Source organism: Patella vulgata, chromosome 3, assembly GCF_932274485.2.
Source record: "Patella vulgata chromosome 3, xgPatVulg1.2, whole genome shotgun sequence".
NCBI classification, from domain to species: Eukaryota; Metazoa; Mollusca; class Gastropoda; family Patellidae; genus Patella; species Patella vulgata.
In genome coordinates this window covers 9,950,684-9,978,246 of record NC_065881.2, presented here as the reverse complement: position 1 = coordinate 9,978,246, position 27,563 = coordinate 9,950,684, and the positions used below count along the sequence as shown (strand labels likewise).

Below are 27,563 nucleotides of genomic sequence, written 5' to 3'. Positions count from 1 at the left end.
TGTCCTTGTCAGGCCCTCCGTCCTGCATCACTGACAAGGGGGAACCACACACGCTGATAGACCGACGGGTTTAGATTGTTTTACATCTATACAATGTAGGAAATAAAATGAAATAGAATGGGGTTTAAAGTCCCACTTTTCTGTACCGAATGAGCCAATGAAGATGGGCATACATCATACAGTGTGCCATGAGCGACATTTTGCCCGGACAGCGGTGCTGTGGTCTACTCTTATTTCGAATTCTAATTGGCAAGGGTTCTTTAGTGCATGACAATGTGTACACGGGACCTCGGTTGTTCGTTCCATCCGAACGACTAGACACTAGCTAACAGCGGCTACCCGTTATTTGTAATAGGCGCGGATCAGAATGTGGGGAGTGCATTTGCTAGACCATTACCATCTTTCTGTTCCGGTTTAATACCGTCTTTATGAACTTGTTGGTGCAGAAAAGTAGGACGTTAAACTCAATTTCAAATTCAAATTTCAATTATTCAGTTACTATAGCACATACTAGGCTCTCTGTCTCCAGGTTAACTCCGCTGGAGATAGTTGACCGACATTTTATGTTTGAAATCGACGATTTTAGTCCAAAACAATAAGTATACATTGGGAGTTTTGTTAAGGTTCTATTCTTCCAACCTCGTGGGTTTTATTCGGGTCCCCCGGTTTCCTCCCATTGCTAAAGGCACCTACGCGCAAGCGAATCATTGAAATAAAATTGAACCAAATGTTAGTCCCGAAATGACATAGCTTGTGTCGAGTGGACGGTAAACCTCATTTCTCTGTCTTTATCTCTTAGTATTTATTCTGCTTCCGTTTAATAAAACTGAAAAAGTTTATTTAGTCTTTGTGTGTATGACAGGTGTGAATCTGTGATCTATACACCTCTTGCCACATTGACAATCGTCTTGCCCCCCTCACGTCGACGATTTGCCTCATCAGTCTCCCATTACAACATTTTGATCCGGAAAGTGAAACTAGTTTTAGGGGATTCCCCCGCTCATCGGGATGAGGATATGATTTACCTGAGTGCCTTTGTTCTTAGAGGAGTCGCGATCAGATACTGGTTTCTGGAATGGGGTCGCAAGCAACAAAGGGTACGGTACCACCCGTCTGCATTGTTAACAGTCAAACCAATACAGACGGTAGCTCGTATTTTAGGGGTTGATGCCAGTGGGTGTAGTGCTAGCTCACCAATCAGGCTGTCGCGGGTTCGATCCCAGTATTGGTCAAGAAAGTTCTACCGGATATTTCAGCCTTGTACCCCTTGTCAGTGGTGGTGGAGGGACAGCAATGCAAATGGCACGAAAACTTGAGGTTTAATGTATATCAATGGCGGCGCCTGAAACGTTAATAACGCTTCTATATACAGAAAGTCGAAAATCGACATAAGAGTAGGCAGTAACCCCAATATTAGAGCACGCCCCCCCCCCCCGCCCCCTCCATACCACAGATGGTGACTTGTACAACAGAGTACAAAAAGTAAACTTCATTTCATTTCAGGGAATGTTTTATGTCAGAAAAAACAACATTAAATGCACTAAATGGACAATAACATTTAAGTATAGTAACAATTCACAATGTACAAATCAACTATATAACAATGAACAACCAGGGTATGCCTGTCCCTTTGACAATATCTACTGCTCATTAATTTGGAAACTTCACATAGAAGATAAATTTGGTTGTACCTTTGTTTTAGAGGGGTTGGGTGGCTGAATGGTTTTATGCGTGCACATTAGATCATAAGGGCTGTCAATTGGCGTGGTTTCTCCGCTTTTACGTGACAGAAGAAGAGTCGCCTGTCCAATCTCGTTGGTTTTCTCTGGGACCCCGGTTTCCTCCATTATTTAAATACAATTGAACCATGTTAGTCCCGAAATGACCTAGTTTGTGTCGAGTGGATTTAAATCCTATTTATCTCTCTTGATTGATTATACGATAATTACGAATGCCTATAACGTGCCCATAGCTGGATGGATTTCCCATTCCAGATTTTTGCCAACCCGACTCTGAAAAACTAAAAGTCCCTTTTTAAATTACCTTGACCTAAAACCCATTCCTTAAACAGGAATTATGCCCATTGCAGGTCTTTCTTTAGGCCCTAAATGTTATATAAATTATTAATTAGACACTAATGAACTTACTAAGTCCATAATGAACTTTTGATGCCATCGTATTGTCTAGATATTCAATAGATATAAATACGTTTGGCGGTTGATGTTATAACCGTAAAATGGATAATCGAGACTTCGTTTCATACCGTAACAACGGAAGCAATGACAATCAATGCTACACTATTCTTCTTCCGGCAATAACGAGGCACAAGGCTCAAAGAGAAGTAATTTGACTGAAACTTTCTGCATATTCTGTTTTCATTTTTTATTTTTTAATTATTATAGTGAGAAATGTCAGCTCTTTATCTATTCTTACCAAATGCCCCTCTAAGCTCTGGCTTCTAGAAGAATAGAGAATGGCATAGGTAAAAACAATTTTGGTACAACAATATTTTAATATTGCACTGGTGTATTCCATCTGAGTACGAGTGATAATGTTACTTACATGTAAGTAATGCTAATACTGAAAGGTCAGACATTTTGTCGTATTATCGGACTCCACAGGAAATAAAAACAAAAATTGTTTGAGTTTTAATATTTGTATGTATATTTGTAAATTTATGACGACTTTAAAACATAATGTTTAAAGTCGAAGAACGTGTACTTAGTTCTAGCTCAATTAATTTTCTTTGGTTGCTAAAGACATATATAAAATCTATGGGATGTCGAAGATGGTATACTAAGCCCCCTCAGTCTCCTTTGCTTTAGTTCGTTATGACATTATATAATATAAAAAAGGTGTCGAAGATGGTGTACTTTTATCTCAATCATCATTCTTTGGTTGGTGATGGCATTATATAAATTGTCTATATACAATTTGGCAGTGCTGGACTCGGGATATTTGGTTAGGGGCGGGGGAGGGTGGACATTGGGGTGGGGCGAACCCCACAAATAAGAAAACAAATCGCTCTCCCATCACCCACACCAACAAAAAGCATAAATTTACACATTTCATACACACATAATAATAGGTGACTTTTTAAATATGATTTAGGGGGGGGGGGGCTGCTTTCCAAAGAACCAACCCCGCCCCAACCTGGATCCACCATTGCGACTCGGTTAAATGAGTTGTATATCACAGTTGAACAAATCGCACACTTAAAGCTTACATATTATATACATTATTATATATACATATTTTAATATCCATTGCTTTATAAACTTTTTATTATAGCCCCTTTATGCTTAAACTTTGGTATGATAAACCTTTCTTTATAAACTTAATAATACAGGGCTTCAAATCGAATGCCTTGATGCTATGGGCTTACATGTACCGGAACACCCTGATAACAATCCAGATGGTGTTTATTTCCAGTTTCCCCTGCAGTTGGTCAATACAATATGGCCATAAAGTGAGCTCATTCGTACAGCTTGAAAACCGATTCAAAGGTTTCGTTTTACGAAATCCAAATAAAATATCACCGGACATGTTGATAGAAGTAGTCCGATATTCTCGTAACGGGGTAGGCCGAATGACTCAGTTATATGTATTCCTACGTTATCGTTAGAGAATGTACAAATGGAATTAGAATAAATATGACGATGATGCCGATGAATACGATTGATTTTCAAGTCTCGGGTGATCGAGACTTATCGCTGGGTGTGTATGGATGGTATCGGTAGAGTCCATGCGAATAGGATCCCCCTGACTGGGCATGCGCACTACGTAGATAATTCTGGTATAAAGAACTTCTGATCAACATTTCATTTAACGTGGCCGCTGATTGGGTATCTCCATTATACACGTGATTTACCAACTGTGTATATAACGAAAGCTGTGATTTGTCAAGCACCGGATGTAATGCCGCAGGAGGCATACGCCATGGGGTCATGTATGATAACGACATTGAACTGTAATCTGAAATAACAGAAAATGTCAGTATTAGATTTGAGCACAGGTTAAATCGATTTATCAGTCAGATTTTTTTATTTATCGATTATTTATCGATGAAAATATAAAAAAAGCATGTAAGATTTAGTCTCGGTACATAATAACAGTTAAAAAATATTAAATAGCATTCACCTTTATCTCTACCGTCATCCATATCTGAGCCGTGTAGTGCACGTAATGGTGATCTGGCGTACGAGTGACTCTGTATTAACGATTCCATAGTTTCTCTGCAATCAACAAAAAATAATATTTCACGATATATTTTTGTTATTTTTATCAACACGAAACAATAATCGCATATAAATAATAATTATGGAGAAGAAATAATTTACGACGTATTTGTTTATTTTTATCAACGTTAAAAAAGTATTCACTTTGCGACAGCTGTGGTCGTGGACTGCGCTTTGAGTAGGCCTGTGCGTGGATATTGCGCTAGATTTATTGCGCTGTGGTCGTGGACTGCGCTTTGAGTAGGCCTGTGCGTGGATATTGCGCTAGATTTAATAGGCTAGATTTAATATTAATCAAAATATACAATGATGCCCATCCAATTAAAATACTGATCTATATTTCGTTTCATTTATTTAAAACGAAATTTTGAAAATTTAAAAATTACCTGTCAAAATCTGTTAATCTTGTGGAATCTCTAAATCCTTTAGCAAATGGATTACTATCAATCTTTAGCTTGGTAATCTAAAAAAATAAAATAAAATAAACGGTTATTTAGTTTTAACAAATGTCTAAAAATATTATCAAGCAAGAAAACTTTGCGACGGGCAGTAACCGCATTTAAGTAACGAGTTTAATAAAGACTTGGAGCCTGTTTCACGATATTATAAATAAGATAAGATCCAAATTTTAGTAATTTGATTGGATAATATTAGATTGATTTTAGTGGTTAGCCAATCAAACTTGAAGTATCTACTAAAATTTGGATGTTATCTTTAATTAAGATTTCGAGAAACAGAGCCCTGGCACTGGTGCGTATTTCAACATATCAGCCTTCATCTTTTAATTAGACCCTTGTCAGTTGGAATTCGATATAAGAGTAGGTCGTAGTACCACTGTCCGGGCAAAATTGTCTTCGTACCACACTGTATCTCATATGCTCGTGTTCATTAGCCCAGTCGGAGCAGAACAGTAGGACGTCAAACCCCATTTCATTTCATTTATAATTAGACCTTCTTCTATAATAAACAATGGATAAGTTGACAAGAATTGATTTAGTATAGGTATATAAACCAATAAACAAAGGAAATTCAAAACTATTAAATGATTTTCTTCCCTTAGGCAACTACGATCCAAAATACATAAATTACATTTGTAATAAGCGCTGGCATAACGGGACAGCCAAAATGGCTGAATCTTTGTAATAGTTAACTTAGTTTATTTTTTGTGGGTTTATTGCGCAATTTTAGTCTATAAAATTATATTTTCCCGGGTCATTAGAAATTTCATAGGTTTATGGCTCGAACAAATGACTTAATTATGATTAAATGCGAAAATCTATCAATTATTTTGGACATGAGAAATATAATATCTTCCGATAAAAACGAGGTTTACGAGTTTAAGCAGAAGTCAGCTAATTGTCCTGAAAGAAGAACGAGTTTTCAAATATTGAAATTTCAAAGAAAAACGTTTATCCAAGTGAATTTCCCAGGCAAATTCCCTCCTGCCAGTGATACTGGACGGAGGGTCTGACACGGACAGCTGTCTAGTCGTTCCGATGGTACGGAAAACCGAGGTACCGTGTACACATTGGCGTGCACGTAAAGATCCATTGACAGTTGGAATTCGATATAAGAGTAGGCCGTAGTGCCGCTGTCTGAGCAAAATTTCCCTCATAGCACACTGTATGGCGTATGCCCATCTTCATTAGCCCAGTATAGGAGCAGAACAGTAGAACGTTAAACCCCATTTCATTTCATCATTTCATTTCATTTCGTGTATATGTACCATGTTGCTCATTAAATACAGCAGTTCAAGTTTCTATAACTAAGATTTCGTCCATTGGATTTTGTGTATATTGATCACTGATTAGAATCGATTGAGTTTGATTTGTACTTCAATACGAAATGCTAAAGAGCGCCAGGAATGTCATAAAAAGCCAACACAGAGAGTGAATATATGGACCATGCTGCTCATTAAAAACAGCACGTCAAGTTTCTATCACTAAGAATTGGTTCGTTGATAAGTCAAACACGTAATTAAGAAGATAAGAACCCACAACCAGATACAATATGTGAAGACAAAAGAACCGAGAACACAAAGACCACAACTGATTTATTCAATAGGCGATGACCCACCAGATGCAAACTTCTGTTACTAAAAGCAATTTACGATCGTATAGCCAAATTAGTGAAACTTTGTTGTTTGGCAGGTTGAGAGTGGACTGGAGGCGTTGAGAAACAATGAAGATACGGCTAATGGAGGGTTAGAGAAATGTTAAGCATAAATAACCGAAGAGTTAAGAATGTGTAAATTAGCGAAGGTGTGCTGTTATGTAGTGATTAAAGTCACGGGGTTTCCATGAAAACCTCAGCACATAGGGGAGCACGACCTTACTGATACCCAACCTCGTAAATTTCTCTCCGCGATTGAAATCCACAGAACTTGTAGACGGTGTCAAGCCAGATGGCACTCGTGAAAAGATTATCCGTGAGAAAGTTTGTAGAACTGTATACAAGTACACCCCCTGTGATTGTATCCGCACAGCATCTTAGTAATTATTAGTACAATGGTATACACTATGACAAGATAATTACTTATATCGTCAGTATATTTACTAATTATACCTATGTATTAATTATCACAGTACCTATTACGCCGGGGGGTTGGATGGCCGAATGGTTATCACGTGCGGCCGTGCGCGCTGTATCATAAGGCCTGTCAATGAGTCAAATGGCGTGGTTTCGAATCCCCGGTTGTACGTGTCGTGGGTTTTCTCCGGGTCCTCCGGTTTCCTCCCACTGCTAAAGACCTCTACGCCCAAGCAAATTATTGAAATAAAATTAAACCATATGTTAGTCCCGAAATGACCTGGGTTGTGTCGAGTGGACGTTAAACCCCATTTCTCTCTCTCACCTATTACGCCTATATCATCAGTATACTAATTACACCTTTCGACTAATTATCACAGTACATATCACGCCTCCTAGCAGACATACAAGGTAGGACATTCTCGTGGGCCTTAGGCCAAACTCAAATTTCCAGAAATGTTGAAACAAGATTATACGCTGGCACTCCGCGCGATAAATTCGTTTCAGTGCCCCCCCCCCCCCGTCCCGATACCCATGGGCCCTAGGTCAATTGCCTACCATGCCTATTGGTCAATCGTACCCTGCGCGATAAATTAGTTTCAGTGACGCCCCCCAACCCCTGAGATACTCGTGGGCCAATGGCCAATTGCCGACCATGCTCGACCCTGCTGACATGTCAAACTGATCTCGCACGTGAGCATTAAAAAATATTTTGTAACTTGATTAGTAAAAGCTCAGATTAATCGTTGGGTTACCTAAATTAGTTGCATCGTTTAATTTTTAAAAATGGCGGCATGTGGATAAATCAATTATTATATTTCCTCGACAGTCACGATCTTAATCAACGATTTGAAAACATACTCAAACTACCATGAAAAGTATATTTGTTACCAAAAAAATCCAATTATATCTTTCGAAATACCTTATTCCAGCGAAACTTTTTTGAACACTTTTAGTGTAGCCGCTATTATAAACTACACTTGCAAGGCGATGAATGGACGCGCTGGCGTTACCGAAGAACGGGTGCGTAATACACTCGCTAAGCTAGGGCAACGTCATGCTGATTAGTGCACGCGGTGTAATAATTTATTTAAGGATTACTAGATATTTGTTCTTTCCAATTATCACACTTTCCGATTAAAAATAATATTGACCAATTATGCCCTTAAGGTAGATTTAAACAAAATCTGATTCCATTTCGTTTTTTATAGTTCAAAATTTCGTTTTATTTGCCTTCACTAATGGGAGCTGCTGGACGCATAAAAAACGAAACGAAATATAGATCTGTATTTTAATCAGAGATAATCAAATTCTTGAAGATATTTAATGTCAAGGGCCCTCAAATAATTCGGATTTAATTTAAATCCAAACGACGTGAAATTCAATATTTACCAATTAATTCTGGTTTTACGAATTATAAAAAAACGAAACGAAATTAAATATGTATATTAATGAGAATGATTTAAACAAAAATCTCCGGTTTCCTCCCACTGCTAAAATCCCCTACGCGCAAGCGAATTATGTAAATAAAATTAAACCATGTGTTAGTCCCGAAATGACCTAGTTTGTGTCGAGTGGACGTTAAACCCCATTTCTCTCTCTCTCTTTAAACAAAAATCGCGAAGGCCTTTTTAATAATTGTGATTAATTTAAAATAAATAAAATGTGAAAATAAATATTTACCAACTGATTTTGGTATGCCGTCACACCGATAAATATTGTTTCTGGGAAAGAGAACGTCTTTACTTCTTGTCCTTCTAATGACGTCACCGGAAGTTCAGTGTCCTTTTGTTTCTTCATGATATGAATACGAGGCTGGTATTTATGCATGGAGTTGACTATTGTCTAAAAAAAACAGAAAAAAAAACAAACATTCATTAATATAACACTAATAAATTGGCTGTTTTGATTTTCAACAAGGCCATTTTCTTCCCTGAAACCTGTTTATTCTAACAGAAAGATAACAAGCGAAGTGTTCGGTTAAGACTTGGAGGAATTCGATGGCAGAGATTTATGTGCTTTTCTCAGACGGTTTATTTCGATATTTTAACACTTAACTGGATGAGAGTCAACGCCTTTGTGAAATATGGTTGTCTGAAGCTTTGGGTCAAGTGGACGAATTTCTATCTCAGGAGCTCCAGGGGGACTTAACTCTCACTTTGAAATACTATCGTTTTCACCAAGACTTGTCTGATCAGTTCCAAAGTGACCAAATCCGTTACACGAGTTGCCAAGCACGATTTGCACACTCGTGCGATTTTCCTTATTCTTGAATTACATTTTGGTTTAATTCGGGGGGATTGCGAAAAGAAATTCAAGAAATTAGAGATAAAAAATCGCATGACTAGCTAGAAAAACAGGGAATACCCGTGGTGACGCTTACAACATTATTTTTAAGGATTTCAAGCGGGTGGATTACTAGGTATTAAGGAAATCTTTAAAGCAAAAACGTCAGGAAAAAAAAATCATGTCTGGCCTTAAAAATCAATGGCTTGGAAGACTTAAGTTTTTTCCCTTGATGTTCGGCCAATGGGTTAGACCGTTTGATCCTTTGTACATCCTTGGTAACTTATTGTGATATGTTTTATGGGCTTATTGTAGGTACGGAGATTAGCGATCGATTGGCGGAAGAATCTTAACCATCTTTGATGTATTAAAATATATGATATTAATGTTATTCAATTTGTACGTGACATCGTCGATTTATATACATCAAACTCATCGATTTCTTAATTAATTACTTTTAAACTGATATTGGAATTTCAGATGAAATCTTATTTTTTCTTTAAACGAGTAGCCTGGCTGTTTCGTGTGGATTAGCCAATGTCTGGCGGAAACTAAGAGTACATTGAAAAACCATATCAACAACTGTGTGTATAAATGTTAATATGTTTAAGGGGCGCCAATTTTTATTTTTTTTAATTTGGTTGTATATCTAGAGTTAATTTGATTATATTTTCTCAGATTAGCATTTTCGACGACACTAATATCCAATTCTAAAATCTATTCAATTCAATTTGGTTGTACATTTAGAGTTAATTTGAGCATATTTTCTCAGATTAACATTTTCGAGGACACAAACATCCAATTCTAGAATCTATTCAATTAAATTTGGTTGTACATTTAGAGTTAATTTTTTCATATTTTACCAGATCAACACAAACCTCCAATTCCAGAATCATTGAATTCTGAGATTATTAGAAATGATTTTTTTCTTTCTTATTCAAGGTGTTTCTATTAACAAATTATAGTTTTGAATTTAATATTTCAGTTGGAATTAATTCCAACTATGCAAAAGTGCAACAAACGGATGTTTTGATTCATAATTTGAAAAAAAAGAGAAAAGGGTAGAGAGAAATGAGATTTAACGTCCACTCGACACAAACAACGCCATTTCGGGACTAACATATGGTTTAATTTTATTTCAACAATTTACCTGCGAGCAGGGGTTTCACTTGGTCCTTAGGTTTCCTAGCACTGCTAAAGAGAAAGACCCCTACGCACAAGTAAATTATAAAATAAAATAGAACGTTGTTACTCCCGAAATGACCTAGTTCGTGTCGCATGGACTTAAAACTCGTTTCTCTCTCCTGAACGTAAGTATGGTTGTCACTCTCACAGTCTGAATCCTGTCGTTATTGATATTAATACAATTTAGATTTGAATTATCCCCTGTCTGGGACATCTATCTATATATTCTATAATTCATATTTATAATATCTTAAATATCAGCTATATACACCGAGTAAATACAGAGAATTTGTCAATAAAAATATAATATTTTTCTTTTTTTGGATACATGTAGGAGCTTTGGTAAATATTAAGGTTAACTGAGTCAATTGGTTTCAGTAAGCTAGTAATACCTAATTCCGTGTTCCAGTCAACCGGTTTCAGTTAACTAGTAATTCCTGGTTTCAGTTAACTAGTAATAATTACTTCCTGGTTCCAGTCAAGTGGTTTCAGTTAGGTGGTAATTCCTGGTTCCAGTTAACCGGTTTCAGTTAGTTAGTAATTTCTGGTTTCAGGCAACTGATTTCAGTTAGCTAATAATTCCTGATTCCAGGGTTCCAGTTAACTAGTAATATTTAATTCTTGGTTCTAGGGTTCCAGTTAGCTAGTAATTCCTGGTTCCAGTCAACCGGTTTCAGTTAGCTAGTAAAGCTTTATTCCTGGTTTCAATGGAGAAGTCATTTCGGATATAATATCAGATTCCAAATAGTAACCTTCAATTTCGCACATTCGCAACTCCTTTACACTGCAGCATTAGGTCAAGAAAACAAATACCCGTGTTTATGGTTACTTGCCCCCCCCCCCTCCAAAATAGGGTAGGTCTTCGACCCCCCAAATATTTTCATTTTATTATTATTATTTTTTTTTCTATTATCTTTTCCTAGCATTTCTAGCTTAATTACTGAGCAAGGTTCATGATCTCACGCCAAGACTAGGTAATAAGGCCTGGGAAATGACCGAAAAATGTTTAGGGTGGCCGATTTCGTCTAAAAAAAAAAAAAAAATATAGTCGGTCAGGTAACCTTAGAAATGTTTTTTTTTAGCTTGCCCTTACTGTACCATGTTTTTGTTTGCCCTTACTGCACCATGTTTTTCATTGGCTAAGCACTAAAATCATGGACCTGAAAAAATACCCCACAAAGTTCGGCAGGTGACCCCACTCTCTGCCACGTACAACGTCACTTGACTCAAAGACGGGCCTTTATGATTTAAAGCTCACACATTATACCACTCGAGAACCCTTCCGAAAGAAACAAGCAAGGAGTGAAATCTAAAAAAAACAAGACCAAGCAAACTACTTACATGACCCGTCTTATCGAGAACATTATTGGTCAATTTCAACTTTTCAAAGGACACGGTCTGTTTCTGAAGTTGGTCACCAGTGAACGGAGAATCTGGGTGAAGGTGGAACCGTGCCGGAAGTGCTGGATCAGCCTTTCCGGCGACTAACCATGATGAACGATGATAGGCGTAGCGATATCTTTTGTTATCTACCGGAACTATATCCATCAACACCAGGTACTTCTGATCCGGTTCTAAACCAGTAAAAGAAACTCGAACTGTCGGAAACATTCGCCTGAAATGACAATGAAATGTATCATGACAGACCTTATGATACAGCGCTAACAGTGCTAACAATTCTTCCATCCAACCCCCCGACACCATATATGAAGGATAAATATGCTAAACACTAAAATATAAAACGAACACTAAATTAGACAATATACATTTTAAAATGTAACTTATTAGCCTACTTATGTATTTTTATTATATTATCTTATTTGTACGGGGTTTCGGTTCCCCGGTTGTACGTGACAAGGAGTAGGGTCGCCTGTCCAGCTTCGTGGGTTTTCTCCGGGTCCTCCGGTTTCCTCCCACTGCTAAAGACCCCTACGCGCAAGCGAATTATGGAAAAAAATTGAACCATGTGTTAGTCCCGAAATGACCTGGTTTGTGTCGTGTGGACGTTAAACCCCATTTTTCTCTCTCTATCTTATTTGTAAATAAGGGTAAACTATAATAACACATAGGCAATTTTCCATAGGTTTCCTAATGATGTATTATGTAAGAGCTAAATCTACCTATTGCAGGTTTCTATTTTGGCTTCAAATGTTATATAAATTATCATTTAGACATTTATTCACATGACAAGCCTATAATCAACTCTCTCTAGACCATCGGCTGGCGCAGATGTAAACGGATATCAATACGAAGGCCATTTAATGATTTATATGTTCTATATAATTTACGCATTTCTTTAATTTTTTTTTTTCTTTAATTTAAGAAATCAGAATCTGACGGAGAACATCAAATTATATTTATATATGGCTTCTTTCCAATTTGATATGTTTTTATGGGTGTGCCTCAACAGATTTTATAATCGAAAATTGTTTGACTACCAAAACAGTATCAAAACTAGAACTGCAATGCAGCAATGACGGGTTTCACCGGTGCCAACTGAAATGAAATGAAATGAAATGGGGTTTAACGTCCTACTGTTCTGCTGCGAACTGGGCTAATGGAGACGGGCATACGCCACACAGTGTGGCGGTGTGCTATGAGGGAAATTTTGCCCGGACAGCGGCACTATGGTCTACTCTTAAATCGAATTCAAACTGTCATGGGATCTTTTACGTGCACGCGAATGTGTACACGGGACCTCGGTTTTTTCGTCCCATCCGAACGACTAGAGAGCTGTCCTTGTCAGGCCCGCCGTCCTGCATCACTGACAAGGGGGAACCACGCCGAAAAATCTGGATGAACTGTCTCGGCCAATGCAGGGATCGAACACCTGACCTCCAGGCTAGCGAGCCAGCGTCTTACCCACATAGCCACGTGATCCCCCTCCAGTGCCAACTATATCCTTGAACTGCTATCACTTCCCGTACCAATTTAAACGTAAAACAGATTTCCAGACGAGCCTTGGACACGTGCTATAAAATCGACGCAGAATTGGCAAATAAATCCTCCAATATCAGTTCCATTTATACAACATAGATTCGACACGATGACCTCACTTCCGTTATCAAAAAACCCCAATTAAATTGGGAAGCAGAAATAACCACTTCGACTGTCCTCTGCATGATAGAAAATTGATTAAAATTTAAACAGAATTAACCCTTTATAACACCTGATTAAAATGCGAAAAATCTTAGATAGTGATACTGACACAAATGGTTATTTCTCATCGCGAGAAGACGTTAGAAACATTTTTTTGATATCTATATGATCGTATCGATTCATACTAGCTGTCCCTTAAAAACAAATAGCATAGTTTTATATGAATATTCAATATCACTTACTCCAAACAAATAGTTGTTTTGGAGGCTAAAAATACAGATTTTTCTAAAATGACATTACTTGCGATTTGAATGAAAATGTGAAATTAGCTTTTTAAAATCAGAAATGGCCTAAGGCATCCCATGGTGAAAATTTTTATGAAAATCCAATAATAATTGACACTTTTATAGACCAAAAGCATAGAAAAGTGACTTGCAGAAAATCGTCTATTTCTCTGCAACCGTACAAGTTATGATCGTATGGGTTCATTCTATTTGTTTATTATTTTAAACAAATAAAAAGTACGACTGATTTGAATAAAATATTTGTTTTGAAGGTTAAAAAATCGTTTTTTGGCAAATGACGTCATTTCCGGTGACAGTGAAAACGTTAAAAGGATTTGGCCTAGTCGATAGTGGCATTAGGCATCAAATGATGAAAGAAAATTGAAAATCGAATAATAATTGATTCTTTTACAGGCAAAATAACGTGAAAAGTGACTTATGCTAAATTTCTTATTTCTCGGCAACTGCTTATATTGCAGACTTATTTTGACCTATATTCTCTTCGTATGGGTTATTTCTACGAGTTTATTAAAGTAACGAAGAAATATTTTAAAATATGAAGACGCTGGATGGGTTTTAAATGACTTTTTGTTTACACACTTTGTCACCTATTAATCGAAATGGCCCAAACCGAAGACATCGAATAGATCCGACAAGTAATTTTTGAGATATGCTCAAGTGAAAAAAAAAATAATAAGAAGAAAAAATCTTAACAAAAACAATAGTGTTTCACACAAGCTACGCAGGGTGAAATCCTAATCAAATTAATTATACATGTAAGTACCAATAACATAAAATCCAATCAAAATCTTTCACTGACAAACACGTAACGAGGTAGGCAAACAACACGAAATTCATCAAAAATTGAAATTGGACCAAACGCTAATAACATGAAAATCGGAATATAAAGAAAAAAGCTAAGCTACTTTAAACGAAATTCGATCCATTTTTCATTTAAAAGTTCCTTCCTTGGATTTATAATGTGATAATAATCTACTGAATATCTTGATAATAAAAGCCATTAGAGGGTTAATTTCGCTTCTTTTTACTTCCGTGGCAGAAGATGAATGAGTAAATAGACGAATTAAATTAACTATCGTCGGTTTTTGATATGAATTCTTCTCTTAAATTCGCTTTTCATGTCAGCTAAATTTCTCCATCACGCTTCTTCTCTAATTAAACTTTCTTTTGCTCTCGTATTCTGTCGTATTAAAAGTAATGTGATGTCCGTATCGATGAGTTCTTTACAGGCTAAATAGGTAAACGGAAGCTCACCAACAAGAACACAACGCACCCGTCAAGTCCATCTACTTGCGTTGCAGTTTTGATAAAATTACAATTTGCGTGAGCGGTTGAGTTGCTGGATGTAGACGCCGTCTACAGGTACGTTATACATTGTTAAATTGAGTAATTTAACACGAGGCAATAACATGTAGACTTCATTAGTCAAGTAAATTGATGATAGTTGTACGGGATTATTTGGTCCGGGAACTGTTTAGTGGAACGAAATCAAAAGAAAACAGATTATTTAATTACCGAGTAGAACATTAGTCTGACGTACGAGTTAAACGTGTGCGCAAATATCGGAGTATTGTTACTAATGAGAACGGATTTCAGATGAAAATATCCCAAGAAGATATATGGAGATGGGTGTCAATACATGGGAATCTATTAGTCTACCAGGTGACAGGCTATTTTACCCTTCCCCTATATCTTTAATACACGAGGCGACATCTTACGTTTTCATTCTGTTTAGAAGTTTCAGTACATTAGAAGCTTGAACTTTATTCCAAGGAGTTTTCTTCAAGACTTATTAAGGTTTGCTCATTAGTCGAATTACGTTCTCTTGTTAAATAAAGACAAGCAAATTACAACACAGTCTGTAAAAATAAGATTTAATTTAGTTCACCTGTACGCTGGTGAAGTTCAGAAAGGCATCTACAATTAAAGGGGTGTATACACTTCGTTTAGCGTTTAAATTTTTTTTTTAAATTTGTGGTTGATTAACTATGGAATAATTAAAAAATGAAATGCAATGGCGTTTAACGTCCTAATTTTCTGCACCGACTGGGCTAATGAAGCTCAGAGAAATACCTGCTAGTTCAGGGGATGTGTACACTTCGGTGAGCGATTAAAAAAACTCTAAAAATAAATTAGTAATTAAGAGCTGGCAGTTCTCTCTATTATAGTTAAAAACTAGATAATGTAAACGGAATAAGCTCAAAATTTCAGTCAAATTATCCACTCTGGACCGAGATGTTAGCGATGAATTTTTCGACATAGCCTCGTGCATCATTACTGAAGTCGGTACGATAAAAAAAACATAGTCTCGATTATCCATTTTTTTATTATTTAATCATGAATGAGCATTGAGCAGCAGATCACATTCAACTCAAGTGACAACCCGACACATAAGACGCCATCGAGAGTTGATTAAGGCCTTTTCATGTTAATAAATGTCTAAATAATAGTTAATAAAACATTTTTTAGGCCTAAAAAAGACCCGCAATGTATGTTTAATGTATGTTTAACAAATCTGATATTTTAAACATAATCGTGTTATTTTATGACTTGGTGTGTGATGATATGTTTATGATTTTAAACAATAGTCAATTTTTGTCCATCGATAATTTTCGTTTTATAAAGTTGTTTTTATTTCTATTTTTTTTCAGCCCGGAATGAAAATGGCGGATATTTGTCAAGGACAGTTTAGATGGAATAGTGTAATTTCCGTTCAATAATAGGGTTTGGTATTTTCATTTAACCAGGTTAAGTTGATGAGGAACTAACAGAGAGAGTCTACTTGTAAAAACAGGGGTAAACAGATCGAAAATTGAATTGTGTTAGTGAGTTGGGACGATATTAACATAAACCTATATCGAATCGGTTTTATGTGTGACGTCGTTATTTGGAATTTCGAACACATGCATGGGCTTGTGCAGATTAACCACAGACTGTATCCTTGATATTATTCGTGTTATTTCCAGACATGGATGATTATGTAAAGATTGGAATCTTGGTTTAGTTGGTGCCGTAAATTTTATCCATAAACCAAATATATATACCGCCCTGACACCAGGAAATCATATCATACAAGTGAGTACAAAATGAAATGGGGTTTAAAGTCCTACTTTTCTGCACTGACTGGGCTAATGAAGACGGGGTGAGTTTTAAAGAAAAAGCTTAGTTTATGAATTGAGATTTTATATATACTGCAGCTAACACGAGAGAGAGAGAGTGTGAGAGAGAGAGAGAGAGAGTGAGAGAGAGAGAGAGTTTAACGTCCACTCGACACAAACTAGGTTATTTCGGAACTAACATGGTTCTATTTTATTTCAATAATTCGCTTGCGCGTAGGCGTCTTAAGCAGTGGGGAAACCGGAGGACCCGGAGAAAACCCACGAGGTTGGACAGGCGACCCTACTCCTTGTCACGTACAACCGGGGAATAGAAACCACGCCAGTTGACTCAATGACAGACCTTATGATTTAACGCACACGCACTAACCATTTTGGCGTCCAAAAAAAATCAAATTGATAATATTTGGTATTATATTCTCTTTGCATCTTTTGGGATCTTTGCATTCTCATCAATTAATTTGTCCATCTTAAGATGCATTCCTTCAAGAATATTAAGGCCATTTTAATCAACCCTCAAAACTCAGTTTTATCTGAAATGTTCATCTATGTTGATGATGTATGAGATTCTAACTATAGCAATATAAAAAAAAATAAAAATAAAAAATAAATTCTCCATTTTCCTTTTCATGCACGTCAATTTATCATGTGGTTATAGAATGTTTTTTTACATAAATTTAATTTTAGTCTTTGACACATCTCCTTTAAGATGAAACGGAAAGAAAAGTCGGTGTTAATTTGAAGAAGACAAAAAGAATTGATAGATAAAATAGATAGGAAAATAACAGGGAGTAAGGTGACAGTTAACATGAACTATAGTTTAAAGATAATAATAAGACTCTAACAACACGAACCACTAAATAAACGATAAATCAACACACACCGACAATTTGCGGAGATTAGAACCAAGTTGTTTGGACAAATAACGAGCGTATATTGTTTGCGGTGGTCAATAAATCGTGTAGTTATACATTTGTCTGGTCAATTCACTGACCACGGTCAGATTTTAATGCTTTTATCACTCGATTACATCGCCATACTTTCTAATTATATATGTGTAATTGTTACCTTTGGTTGACAAGGTACGGACTTTTTGATAGCACGCTTTTTTAACAAAACAAATCATCAAGCCCGATAATCCACCAATCAAATCCCTACAACCCGATAATAGCAAGGCAAACAAATGTTTGTTTGTCCCACCATAAATAAATTAGGTAATAAAAGTCCTCGAATAAAAAAAACAAAACAATGATTTCTCCCGCCTCGGGCATGTCGGTATAGAACGTCGCGCGCACCCTACTGAGCCTCACTCCTGTTCGGGGTTATGTTTCTGTAGCTGCGGGGTTATTTGTTTAGCGCACCGTTCTCTCTCCAGGATAGCTATTCAATAGTTGAACGTTTTATATAATGTATTGAGCCCAGATCATCGACGTGACATCGGATTTGTTATTTATCGTTAAGGGGGCGGTTAAAACCAACTGACTAAAACCTAAAGTCAATCCGTGTATTGTTCATGAAACGAACCCGCAAGAGGATGTTGGTATGGGTAAATTGTTTATTGACTGTGACCAGACTTCTTCTCTGTATTTATCAGATTGTGTGTAATAAAATTACCACAGAAATAAAATTCGTTTAATGATGAAACTCATAGTTAACGATACATTTCCGTTATCTTTTACAAGTTCTGTTATATCTCACTCGGTTAAGTAATCTACACAAACCAATAGTTTTAAGCTTAGTTCAATAATGCCTTAATTAGTTTCCAATTTTATGATTCGGTACAATGATGTGATGTTCATGGCTTGGATTAAGAGTTACAAATTTGGGGGATTGTTTACGAGGCCGTAAAGAAATATTGCGATAATTTGACTAGAATAGGAGTAGTTAGTTATCCGCAAATTGGCGTTCGTGCGATATAGATCAACGACGTCAAATCGTGTAATTCTTAATATGCATTATCTGATATGGAGAGAGAGAGAGAGAGAGAGAGAGTAGGGTTGTCTGTGCGCGTTGAATCATAAGGTCTGTCATTGAGTCATCTGGCCTAGTTTCGATTCTCCGGTTGCACCGTTACAAGGAGTAGGGTCGCCCGTCCAACCTCGTGGGTTTTCTCCAGGTCCTCCGGTTTCCTCCCACTGCTAAGACCCCTACGCGCAAGTAAATTATTGAAATAAAATTAAACAATAAGTTAGTCCCGAAACGACCTAGTTTGTATTCAGCCCCATGCTCAAACAGATTTCAAAAAACAATGTAAGGTAAGGCGATACCCCCCACCCACCCATTTTCACAGGCAGATTGTGACATTTTAATAAGCTATGATTGATTGGTGATAGCAGGTTGTACGCAGGTAAGGGACGGGTCATTGACTAAGGGAGCGATTAATTAACTAACAAACTAATTAGCTAAACTTTCTAATTGCCCTGTCTTGAAAATATGTAACCTTGCACCAACTCACACCCTTTTCACACCTTCGTCATCAAAGTTTCACAACTTCTCAAATCCTATTTAATTGTATCGTTCATTTGGCGTGAACTAATAGATCAACCCTAGATGACACCATCTCGTTTACACGACACCAAATTTACCTCCCCACTCCTTTTAATACCGGAGAGCTGGAGAAGATAAATTACGTACAAGTCGGAAACGGGTAAAGGTTCTCACCATCGGAGTAAAGACGCTTTTAATAGCCTGTGAGTGTAAGTTTATAAATTTAGTCGTGAAAGATAAAGTCATAGCGAAAGTCGACACCACAACAAAAAGATCACCTAAAAATCAACGACATTGTTAATGTTTAATTAAGTCAGTAGAGAGATCGTGTGAATTTTCTTCTTTGGCAGGCGAAATTTCAACAGACTTTTAACTTTTTGACATAGAATGCATTTATAAAAATTAAGTATTAAATTAAACATTTGAGGTCGTGAAACCGCCAAACTTATATGCCAAGCGTTAGTATGTAAATTCCATTACAACGAAACGAAACTGTCGCTTTTTAAGAACAATCGAAAGTTGCCGGTCGGTTTTGAGAAAGTGTGTTGCCCTAATACAGGTGTGAATTTTGGGAGTGCATTGGAAATGACTTATTGGATAATCCGTCTTCATTAGCCCAGTTCGGAGCAGAACAGTAGGACGTTAAACCCCATTTCATTTCATTTCTTATTGAATAAAATCATGCAACCAAGATTAATCAAAACTTTACATTTAAAACGGTAAAAGAGTCAGGACACACCATTAAGAAACGCAACGGGTCAGTTCTGGGAATGACATATCGTCATTTCCACGACTATTCCGCTTCTTTAAGAAAAGGCGGAGGGGTGTGGGTGGGAAGTTTGGGGCGGGGTTATCATTTTGAAAGTTCTAGGTCTCTGAGCTGGGCTACTAGATTATATACAGGTCCCAAAAAATTTTCAACATCCACTTTGATCGAACATGGTCGATTAAATTTTGTTTCAAAGTAGAAACTTTTTGTTATGAGTAGGAATCGGTTTGTTTTGGGGAATATTTTTTTTTTGTTATGAGGTAAAATCGATTTGTTTTATGAGGTAGATTTGTTTTAGGGGAGAATTTTCAACATTTTAGTAGAGTTTTGATTTTCAAATTATCATTAAAATAGATTTGTAATATGTTTTTGATATTTTATCGGTTCCACTGGCAATAATATATTGATTGGGTGGCCGAGTGGTTAGCGCGTTCGTGTTGTATCATAAGGTCTGTCATTGAGCAAACTGGCATAGTTTCGATTTGCCGGTTGTACGTGACAAGGAATAGGGTCGCCTGCCCAACCTTGTGGGTTTTCTCCGGTTTCCTTCCACGACTAAAGACCCCTTAGCTCAAGCGAATTATTGAAATAAAATTAAACCATATGTTGGTTCCGAAATGACCTAGTTTGTGTCGGGTGGACCTTACCCCCTCTCTCTCTCCCCCTCTCCCTCTCTCCTTCCCTCTCTCTCTCTCTCTCTCTCACACATATACGTGACAAGGAGTAGGGTCGCCTGTCCAACTTCGTGGGTTTTCTCCGGGTCCTCCGGTTTCCTCCCACTGCTAAAGACCCCTACGTGCATGCGAATTATGGAAATAAAATTGAACCATGCGCTAGTCCCGAAATGACCTAGTTTGTGTCGAGTGGACGTTAAACTCTCTCTCTCTCTCTCTCTCTCTCTCTCTCTCTCTCTCACTCACATAATAAATTGATTAGGTTTACAGACAGATTATGAGAGTAATTGACATGTGTAGACCTGAGAATATTTATCGCTGAAAGCTGTTAGGCAATGCAGGGGTGGTCTACTTGGGTGGTGCGCTTTAGATCATAAGGTCTGTCATTGAGTCAAGTTGCATTGTTTAAATCCCCAGCTTGTACTTGACAAGGAGTAGTGTCACCTGTTCAACCACGTGGGTTTTTTCCGGGTCCCCCGATTTCCTCCACTGCTAAAGATACCAACCATTCGGCCACTCAAGCTCCTTTTATCGATTCAGGTCGTACGAGGTTTTGAATTTGGATGGATTAGGATTTATTAGTTTTTTTAAAAGTTTCGTTTCGGAGTCGGGTATTTTTTAATGGTTGATACGTTTAGTTGTAGGGTGGAGGACAAGCCCACTAAGGTTTTAGCATTGATTGTATTTTTTAGGGTTGATAAGTTTAGTTGTAGAATGGAGGATAAGCTTAGTACAGTTTTTGTGGGATTCCTTTAGTATGGGTTTTACTTTTACAATATGGGATTAGCAAGTCTTATTTCTTTTTGTTCTGTTCCGTTTGCAATACGGGATTTGAAAGTTTTATTTTTAAAATCTGTTTGCAATATGGGATTTGAAAGTTTTATTTTTGAGTTCCTTTTACACTATGGGATTGACAAGTTTTATTTTTGAGTTCCGTTTGCAATATGGGATTGAGAAGTTTTTATTTTTGAGTTCCGTTTACAATATGGGATTGATAAATTCCTTTTACAATATGGGATTGATAAATTCCTTTTACAATATGAGATTGGCAAGATGGCATTTACAAGATTATTTTTGAGTTCCTTTTACAATATGGGATTGACAAGTTTTATTTTTGAGTTCCTTTTACAATATGGGATTGACAAGTTTTATTTTTGAGTTCCTTTTACAATATGGGATTGACAGGTCTTATTTTTGAGTTCCATTTATGGGATTATTTTAGAGTTCCTTTTACAAAATTTTATAATATGGGATTGATCATTTTTATTTTAGAGTTCCTTTTATGATATGGGATTGACAAGTTTTACTTTGGCGTTCCTATTGACAAATTTTATTGCGGTGTTTCTTTTAAACATGGGATATATAGGTTTATTGTTGAGTTCCCTTAGTGTGAGTTTGAAAAAAATATTTTGGAGTTCCTTTAAGAATGTTTTAAATTAAGTTCCCTTTAGGATAAGTTACTTTTATAATATGGGATTGACAAGTTCTATTTTGGAGTTCAATTTATGAGATCGACAATTTTAATTTTTGAGTTCCTTTGATAATATGGGATTGACAAGTTCTATTTTGGAGTTCCATTTAGACAACATAAAAAAAAGAAAATAAAGGGATATATGATAAGTATTTTTTAAAAACAGATTTTGAATAGTACAATTTGAATTTAGGATTCGATGGTATTCACTGAAAATAGAATGACTTTTGTCAGGATTTTTATTTTTGGTTTTGCGTGAAATTATATTGATTAGATTAGATTAATGATTCCATCTACATTTTGCCTTTCTACATTTGGAAATATTTATATAATATATAATTTTTTTAAATTTTAGTATGTGAACAGATTTGGATTTTAAAATGTGAACAGATTTGAATTTTAATGTTAACAGATTTGAATTTTAGGATGTCAACTTGTATGAAATTTTACAGTGTTAAGATTAGAATTTTAAAATGTGAACAGATTTGGATTTTAATGTGAACAGATTTGAATTTCAGGATGTGAACTTTTAGTGCAAAGATTTGAATTTTAGAATGTGAACATATTTGAATTTTAATGTCAACAGATTTGAACTTTAATGTGAACAGATTTGAATTTTAGAATGTGAAAAGATTGAATTTTAAAATGTGAACAGATTTGAATTTTCTATATTGCTATAGGAACATAGCCTAATGTCTTGTATGTGATTCAATTTGAGCATAAAATTGGGTTGATCTGACGTTTAATTAAATTAAGCTAAATTCGATTAAAGTTTCATTTCGGCGGACAAAGATGAACACTAAGGCCAAACCAATTATGATTTTGTTCTTCGGAGGCTTTATCAATAAATAAACCAGTCAATGAATAAATATTTGGAACTAATTTTTTTTTAGAAGAGCAACTAAGTATCTTTTGTTTTTAGATAAGTTGTTTTCCTTAAGAAGTGTTAATAGGTGTTCCCGAAGAACAGAAATTCAAATTGGTGTGGCCTAAACCTGGGACAAATATAGACAAATACTCACTTCACAAAACAAACCAATTTTTCAAACTAAATGTCTTTTTAATGTTTCATACTTAACACAATGGGCTAATCGTTTTTTGATAATTTTGGTACGTGTGTTAAAATGTATATTTTGTCCTGGATTAATGTAAATCAAGTTAGTAAATTGCAACGGTACAATAAATCAAAGCTGTTCATATACAAGAAAAAAAAGTTAGCCAGTTTGAAGTGTTAGACGGAAAGTTATACACATTTTAGCTATGTGAATTTGCCATAAATGGAACTCCAAAATACAACTTGCCAATCCCATTAATGGAACCGCAAAATAAAACTTGCCCATCCATCCCATAAATGGAACTTCAAAATAAAATGAACGTCCTAATGTTCTACTCCGAACTGGGCTAATGAAGACGGGGCTCTAAAATAAAACGTGCCAATCCCATAAATGGAACCTCAAAATAAAACTTGTTAAACCCATACTAAAGGAAAGTTATAGAAATTGTACCTATGTGAATTTGCCATAAATGGAATCCCAAAATAAAACTTGTCAAACCCATACTAAAGGAACTTGTAAATGGAAATAAATGAAAAATGAATAGAAATAAATGAAAAATGAAAATAATTGGAAATAATTGAAGATTCTAATACATACCTGCCTGTCTTGGTTATGATCATTTCAGTGCCTAATTCATGAAATTTGGACCACAATTCTTTAGTTTCTAGACGACAGTGTAGTTTATCGGGCGTGTCTGGGGTCAAAGGTGAATCTATTCTTATGGTCATTTTTTCATCGGATGGTGTCTTCATATTGTCTTCTGCAAGAAAGTATTCTGTTTTTTAATTTAATGTTCGGTTATCCAGTATAATTTTTTGGAATTGAATTAATATCTTTAATTTAGATTCATCATCCAGGCCCTGAGTTCACAAAGCCTTCCCACACTTCTGTTAAGAATTTCTTCAACTTTCAGTCACTGTTTTTGAGAAATACCTTTGATCCAGAAACACAAAACTTTGCAAATAGTTTCTTATTGATGTATTTGATACATTAAAGCAACAAAAGATTCATAAAAGACTATATTTTAGTTAGTTAAAATAAGGCGAACAATAACTTTGTGGGCCAGAATATATAATTATTTGACTGGCGGCATAGTTTTTTTTTATATTTGCAGAATTAATTATTTTGAAAACTTAAATGCAATGGAAGACATTTAAATAATGGCTTTATGTTCTTGCCCGTTTAAATCTCTGTGTACCTATCATTATGTTTGTTTGTTTCTTTGTTTCATGTATACTAGTAGTTTTTTTTATTCATATATGTACATTACCTTGTAAGGGGTTTTATGCAATGAAGTTTTTTCTTCTATAAGGAAATGAGGTTTACTTTCCGCAACAATGTGTTTACATTTCGAATTATTAAAATGATATTCATATTTTGTGAATAAGTACAATCATGAAAGGGACTTCTTTGAGTGACATTTTGTAATTGAACAGTAGCACACTAAAAACTATTTATGGAAAAACAATTTAATGACCCCGACTTCACAAAGCATTCTCAGATTTAAGTTAAGAATTTACTCAAAATTGTTCGCCCATTATAAAATTTCTATGTTTAAATGTATCAAATACATCAATAAGAAACTATGTGTAAAGTTTTGTGTTTCTGTATCAAAGATATTTCTCATAAACAGTGACTGAAATTTGAGGAAATTCTTAACTTAAGTCTCTCTCTCTCTCTTTCTCTCTCTATCTTTTATTCGATTATTATCCACGGTGTGTATTTATTTTTAATATTAATTCGTCAAACTTTCTGGGATTTTTTCTCAAACAATAAGGCCCATCTAGTTCATATTATTCAAATCTCTTCAACCTTCTTTTAATCATTTCAAGAGGATTTCATGTAACATCTAATCAATATTATTATTTATCCGATTGATTTTAAATATGAAAACAGAATGACTGAATTGTCGTACTGCATCATAAATCAACTTTATAATTCCAAAAATCCCCAGAACGTAGGACTGAGAAACCACAGACTACATGTTAAATATTATCATTTATTTTAAAAATACTGATGATCTTTCTTACTTAGAATAATTATTTCCCTCCCAAATATTATTTTAATAGATATTTCCAAATCATGTTAATTAAAGATTAATCTGTATTGGATAAAATATTCTTTTGTATTTAAATTGTCGAAGGCATACTTGATGAATGTGATCTTAACAGATACCCACATTTCTAAATCGTATAAATTGAAATTAAATCTCTGTATTATTAATAAATGTTCTTTTGTATTTAATCTAAACTGTCGAAGGTATACTTGATGAATGTGATTTTTGTTAAAATATAAGCTTTTTAGCCCCCGAATTCACGAAGCATTCTCAGACTTAAGTTAAGAATTTACTCAAAACTCTTCGCTTTATTTTAACTAAAATATAGCCCTTTATAAAAATTTTATTGTTTTAATGTATCAAATACACCAACAAGAAACCATGTGCAAGGTTTTGTGTTTCTGGATCAAAGATGTTTCCCATAAACAGTGATTGAAAGTTGAGTAAATTCTTAACTTAAGTCTGAGAATGCTTTGTGAACTCGGAGCCAGATAAAAATATTAAAACTCATTTTTCCTCTTCTCCACTTGGCGATACAAAGAAATTAATATATATTATTACTTATGTGGGTTGCTTAATTACTCATATTATTTAATTTATTTTTTATGAAATGAACATCCCTACTATCCTAATGAAAACACGTTTATAGAAAGGAGAATAAACAGAATACATATCAATTTAGACATCTGGTGTGAAATGTATCCCTAAGGGGGAACAATTTCATATGGTGTTCATATGATCAGCAAATGTCCGGTTTTGTCCGATATAAATAATAGAACCAAAATTATAGAAATTAATCGATATTCGTTTCAGATAATTTACCAATACTTTGACTTATATTGAAAGATTGGTTTTAACTGGCAAATAAAACAACGTATTTGGGTTTGTTTTATGGCAGGTTTAACATATACCTGTACATTCAACTGGTCATTACAGGACATCCGTCATGTGATTCAAATATAAATATATTTATATTTGAATATGGGCTATTATTAAATACAGACATAATTTTAAAGTACAACTGAATAGGAGAGTTATTCAACTTCCTATAATTATAGTGTTAGCCCACTTCTGTTCATGCGTTATATCATGATTTGGTTAAATGGAGGGAAATGAACAGACAACTGTATTCATGGTAAACATTTTGAGATGTGCCATAATAATAATAATAATAATAATAATACATTCTTATTTATCACATTCTAAAACATAACATTTACACATTAAAAAGCATGGCACATTTTCAACGCGCTTTACAAAATATAAAATTGAAAATAAGATTGTTACAGATAATAAAACTACATAAGAGGAAACTTAACTTAAAAATAATGCACTATTTACGAAACTTACCCAAGGGGACTTTTACTTCTTGACCTTCCGTTGTATCTGCCTCATCCTTGGTAGTCTTATCACGGAGTAAAGCAGCGATGCTAAAGTTTGTAGCTTTGGCTGACAATTGGGACATCTTCGTTGTCTTGCTGTCACAAATATCGTCTGCTACTCTCTTCTTTTCTCCTTCGAAACTTTCTTCAATCGGTTCTTCTTTAATATCCGTCTTCATGTCGACGTCACCCGCGCACGCCGTAGTTTCGATATCGAGTGTCTTGATTAAACAATAAGATAGGCAAACGTTATTCAAATATTATCTTTGAAAGTATAGTTCCGTATGTTTTGAACATTCAGTGAGCATTATACAAAAATATTAGCGGCATTGGTTTTCATGCGCGACGAGCCGAGAGTGGATGAAAGCGACTTTTTGATTGGCCAATTCGTTAACTGCCAAGTTCGGGAATTGACCGATGTGGGCGGGCACTAGACAAGGCAGGCAGATTGGGTATCATTTAATTGGCCTGCCGATACATTTTCTTTCAACACGTAACAGATTCAGCTAGCTTATTTGCTTGCTACTTCTGACTGGCTGGGTTTCAACAGAGTTAATCATTCGGGCTCTTGACTTCTTCCTCCCCGTATTAACCCTTCGTCGTCTCTCTGACGTGAAATACGGCTAACAAGATACGGCCATAGCGAGTTAAGATAGGCTTTATAGGTCTACCATGTTACTGATTTAACATTTATTATTCTATTATCATTATAGACTACACATACATGCTTTCCGTCATGCCTGGGAGAAACGCCTTTCTCATTTCTCTCTCACAGACGCCGTCGGAAAAAGAGGAAACAGTGCTGAGCTGTTCTATCTATTGTTTTTGACTTTCCTCCGTCGTTATTTACAAAGGGCAGTGTCGACAGTTTTGAATTTATCATTGGTTATAATTGCTAGGTGGCGAATGAG

The 27,563-nt window shown here is 35.6% G+C and overlaps 1 protein-coding gene across 2 annotated transcripts; it reads right to left on the bottom strand.

Annotated features, from left to right (window-relative positions):
* Window positions 1–1,506: 1,506 nt before the first annotated feature.
* LOC126815926 (T-box transcription factor TBX20) lies at window positions 1,507–26,939 on the bottom strand. 2 transcript variants are annotated; one of them, XM_050542033.2, is made up of 7 exons: window positions 26,621–26,939; window positions 23,812–23,974; window positions 11,580–11,853; window positions 8,451–8,612; window positions 4,625–4,701; window positions 4,141–4,235; window positions 1,507–3,975 (listed from the first exon to the last, which is right to left on the bottom strand). In XM_050542033.2, the coding sequence occupies exons 1-7, from the start codon at window positions 26,829–26,831 to the stop codon at window positions 3,686–3,688; spliced, it is 1,272 nt and encodes a 423-aa protein (XP_050397990.2). In that variant the 5' UTR covers window positions 26,832–26,939; the 3' UTR covers window positions 1,507–3,685. The 2 variants fall into 2 exon arrangements, with proteins under 2 accessions (XP_050397990.2, XP_050397991.2); XM_050542034.2 differs by lacking the exons at window positions 1,507–3,975; window positions 4,141–4,235 and having other exon boundaries at window positions 4,621–4,701.
* Window positions 26,940–27,563: the final 624 nt, after the last annotated feature.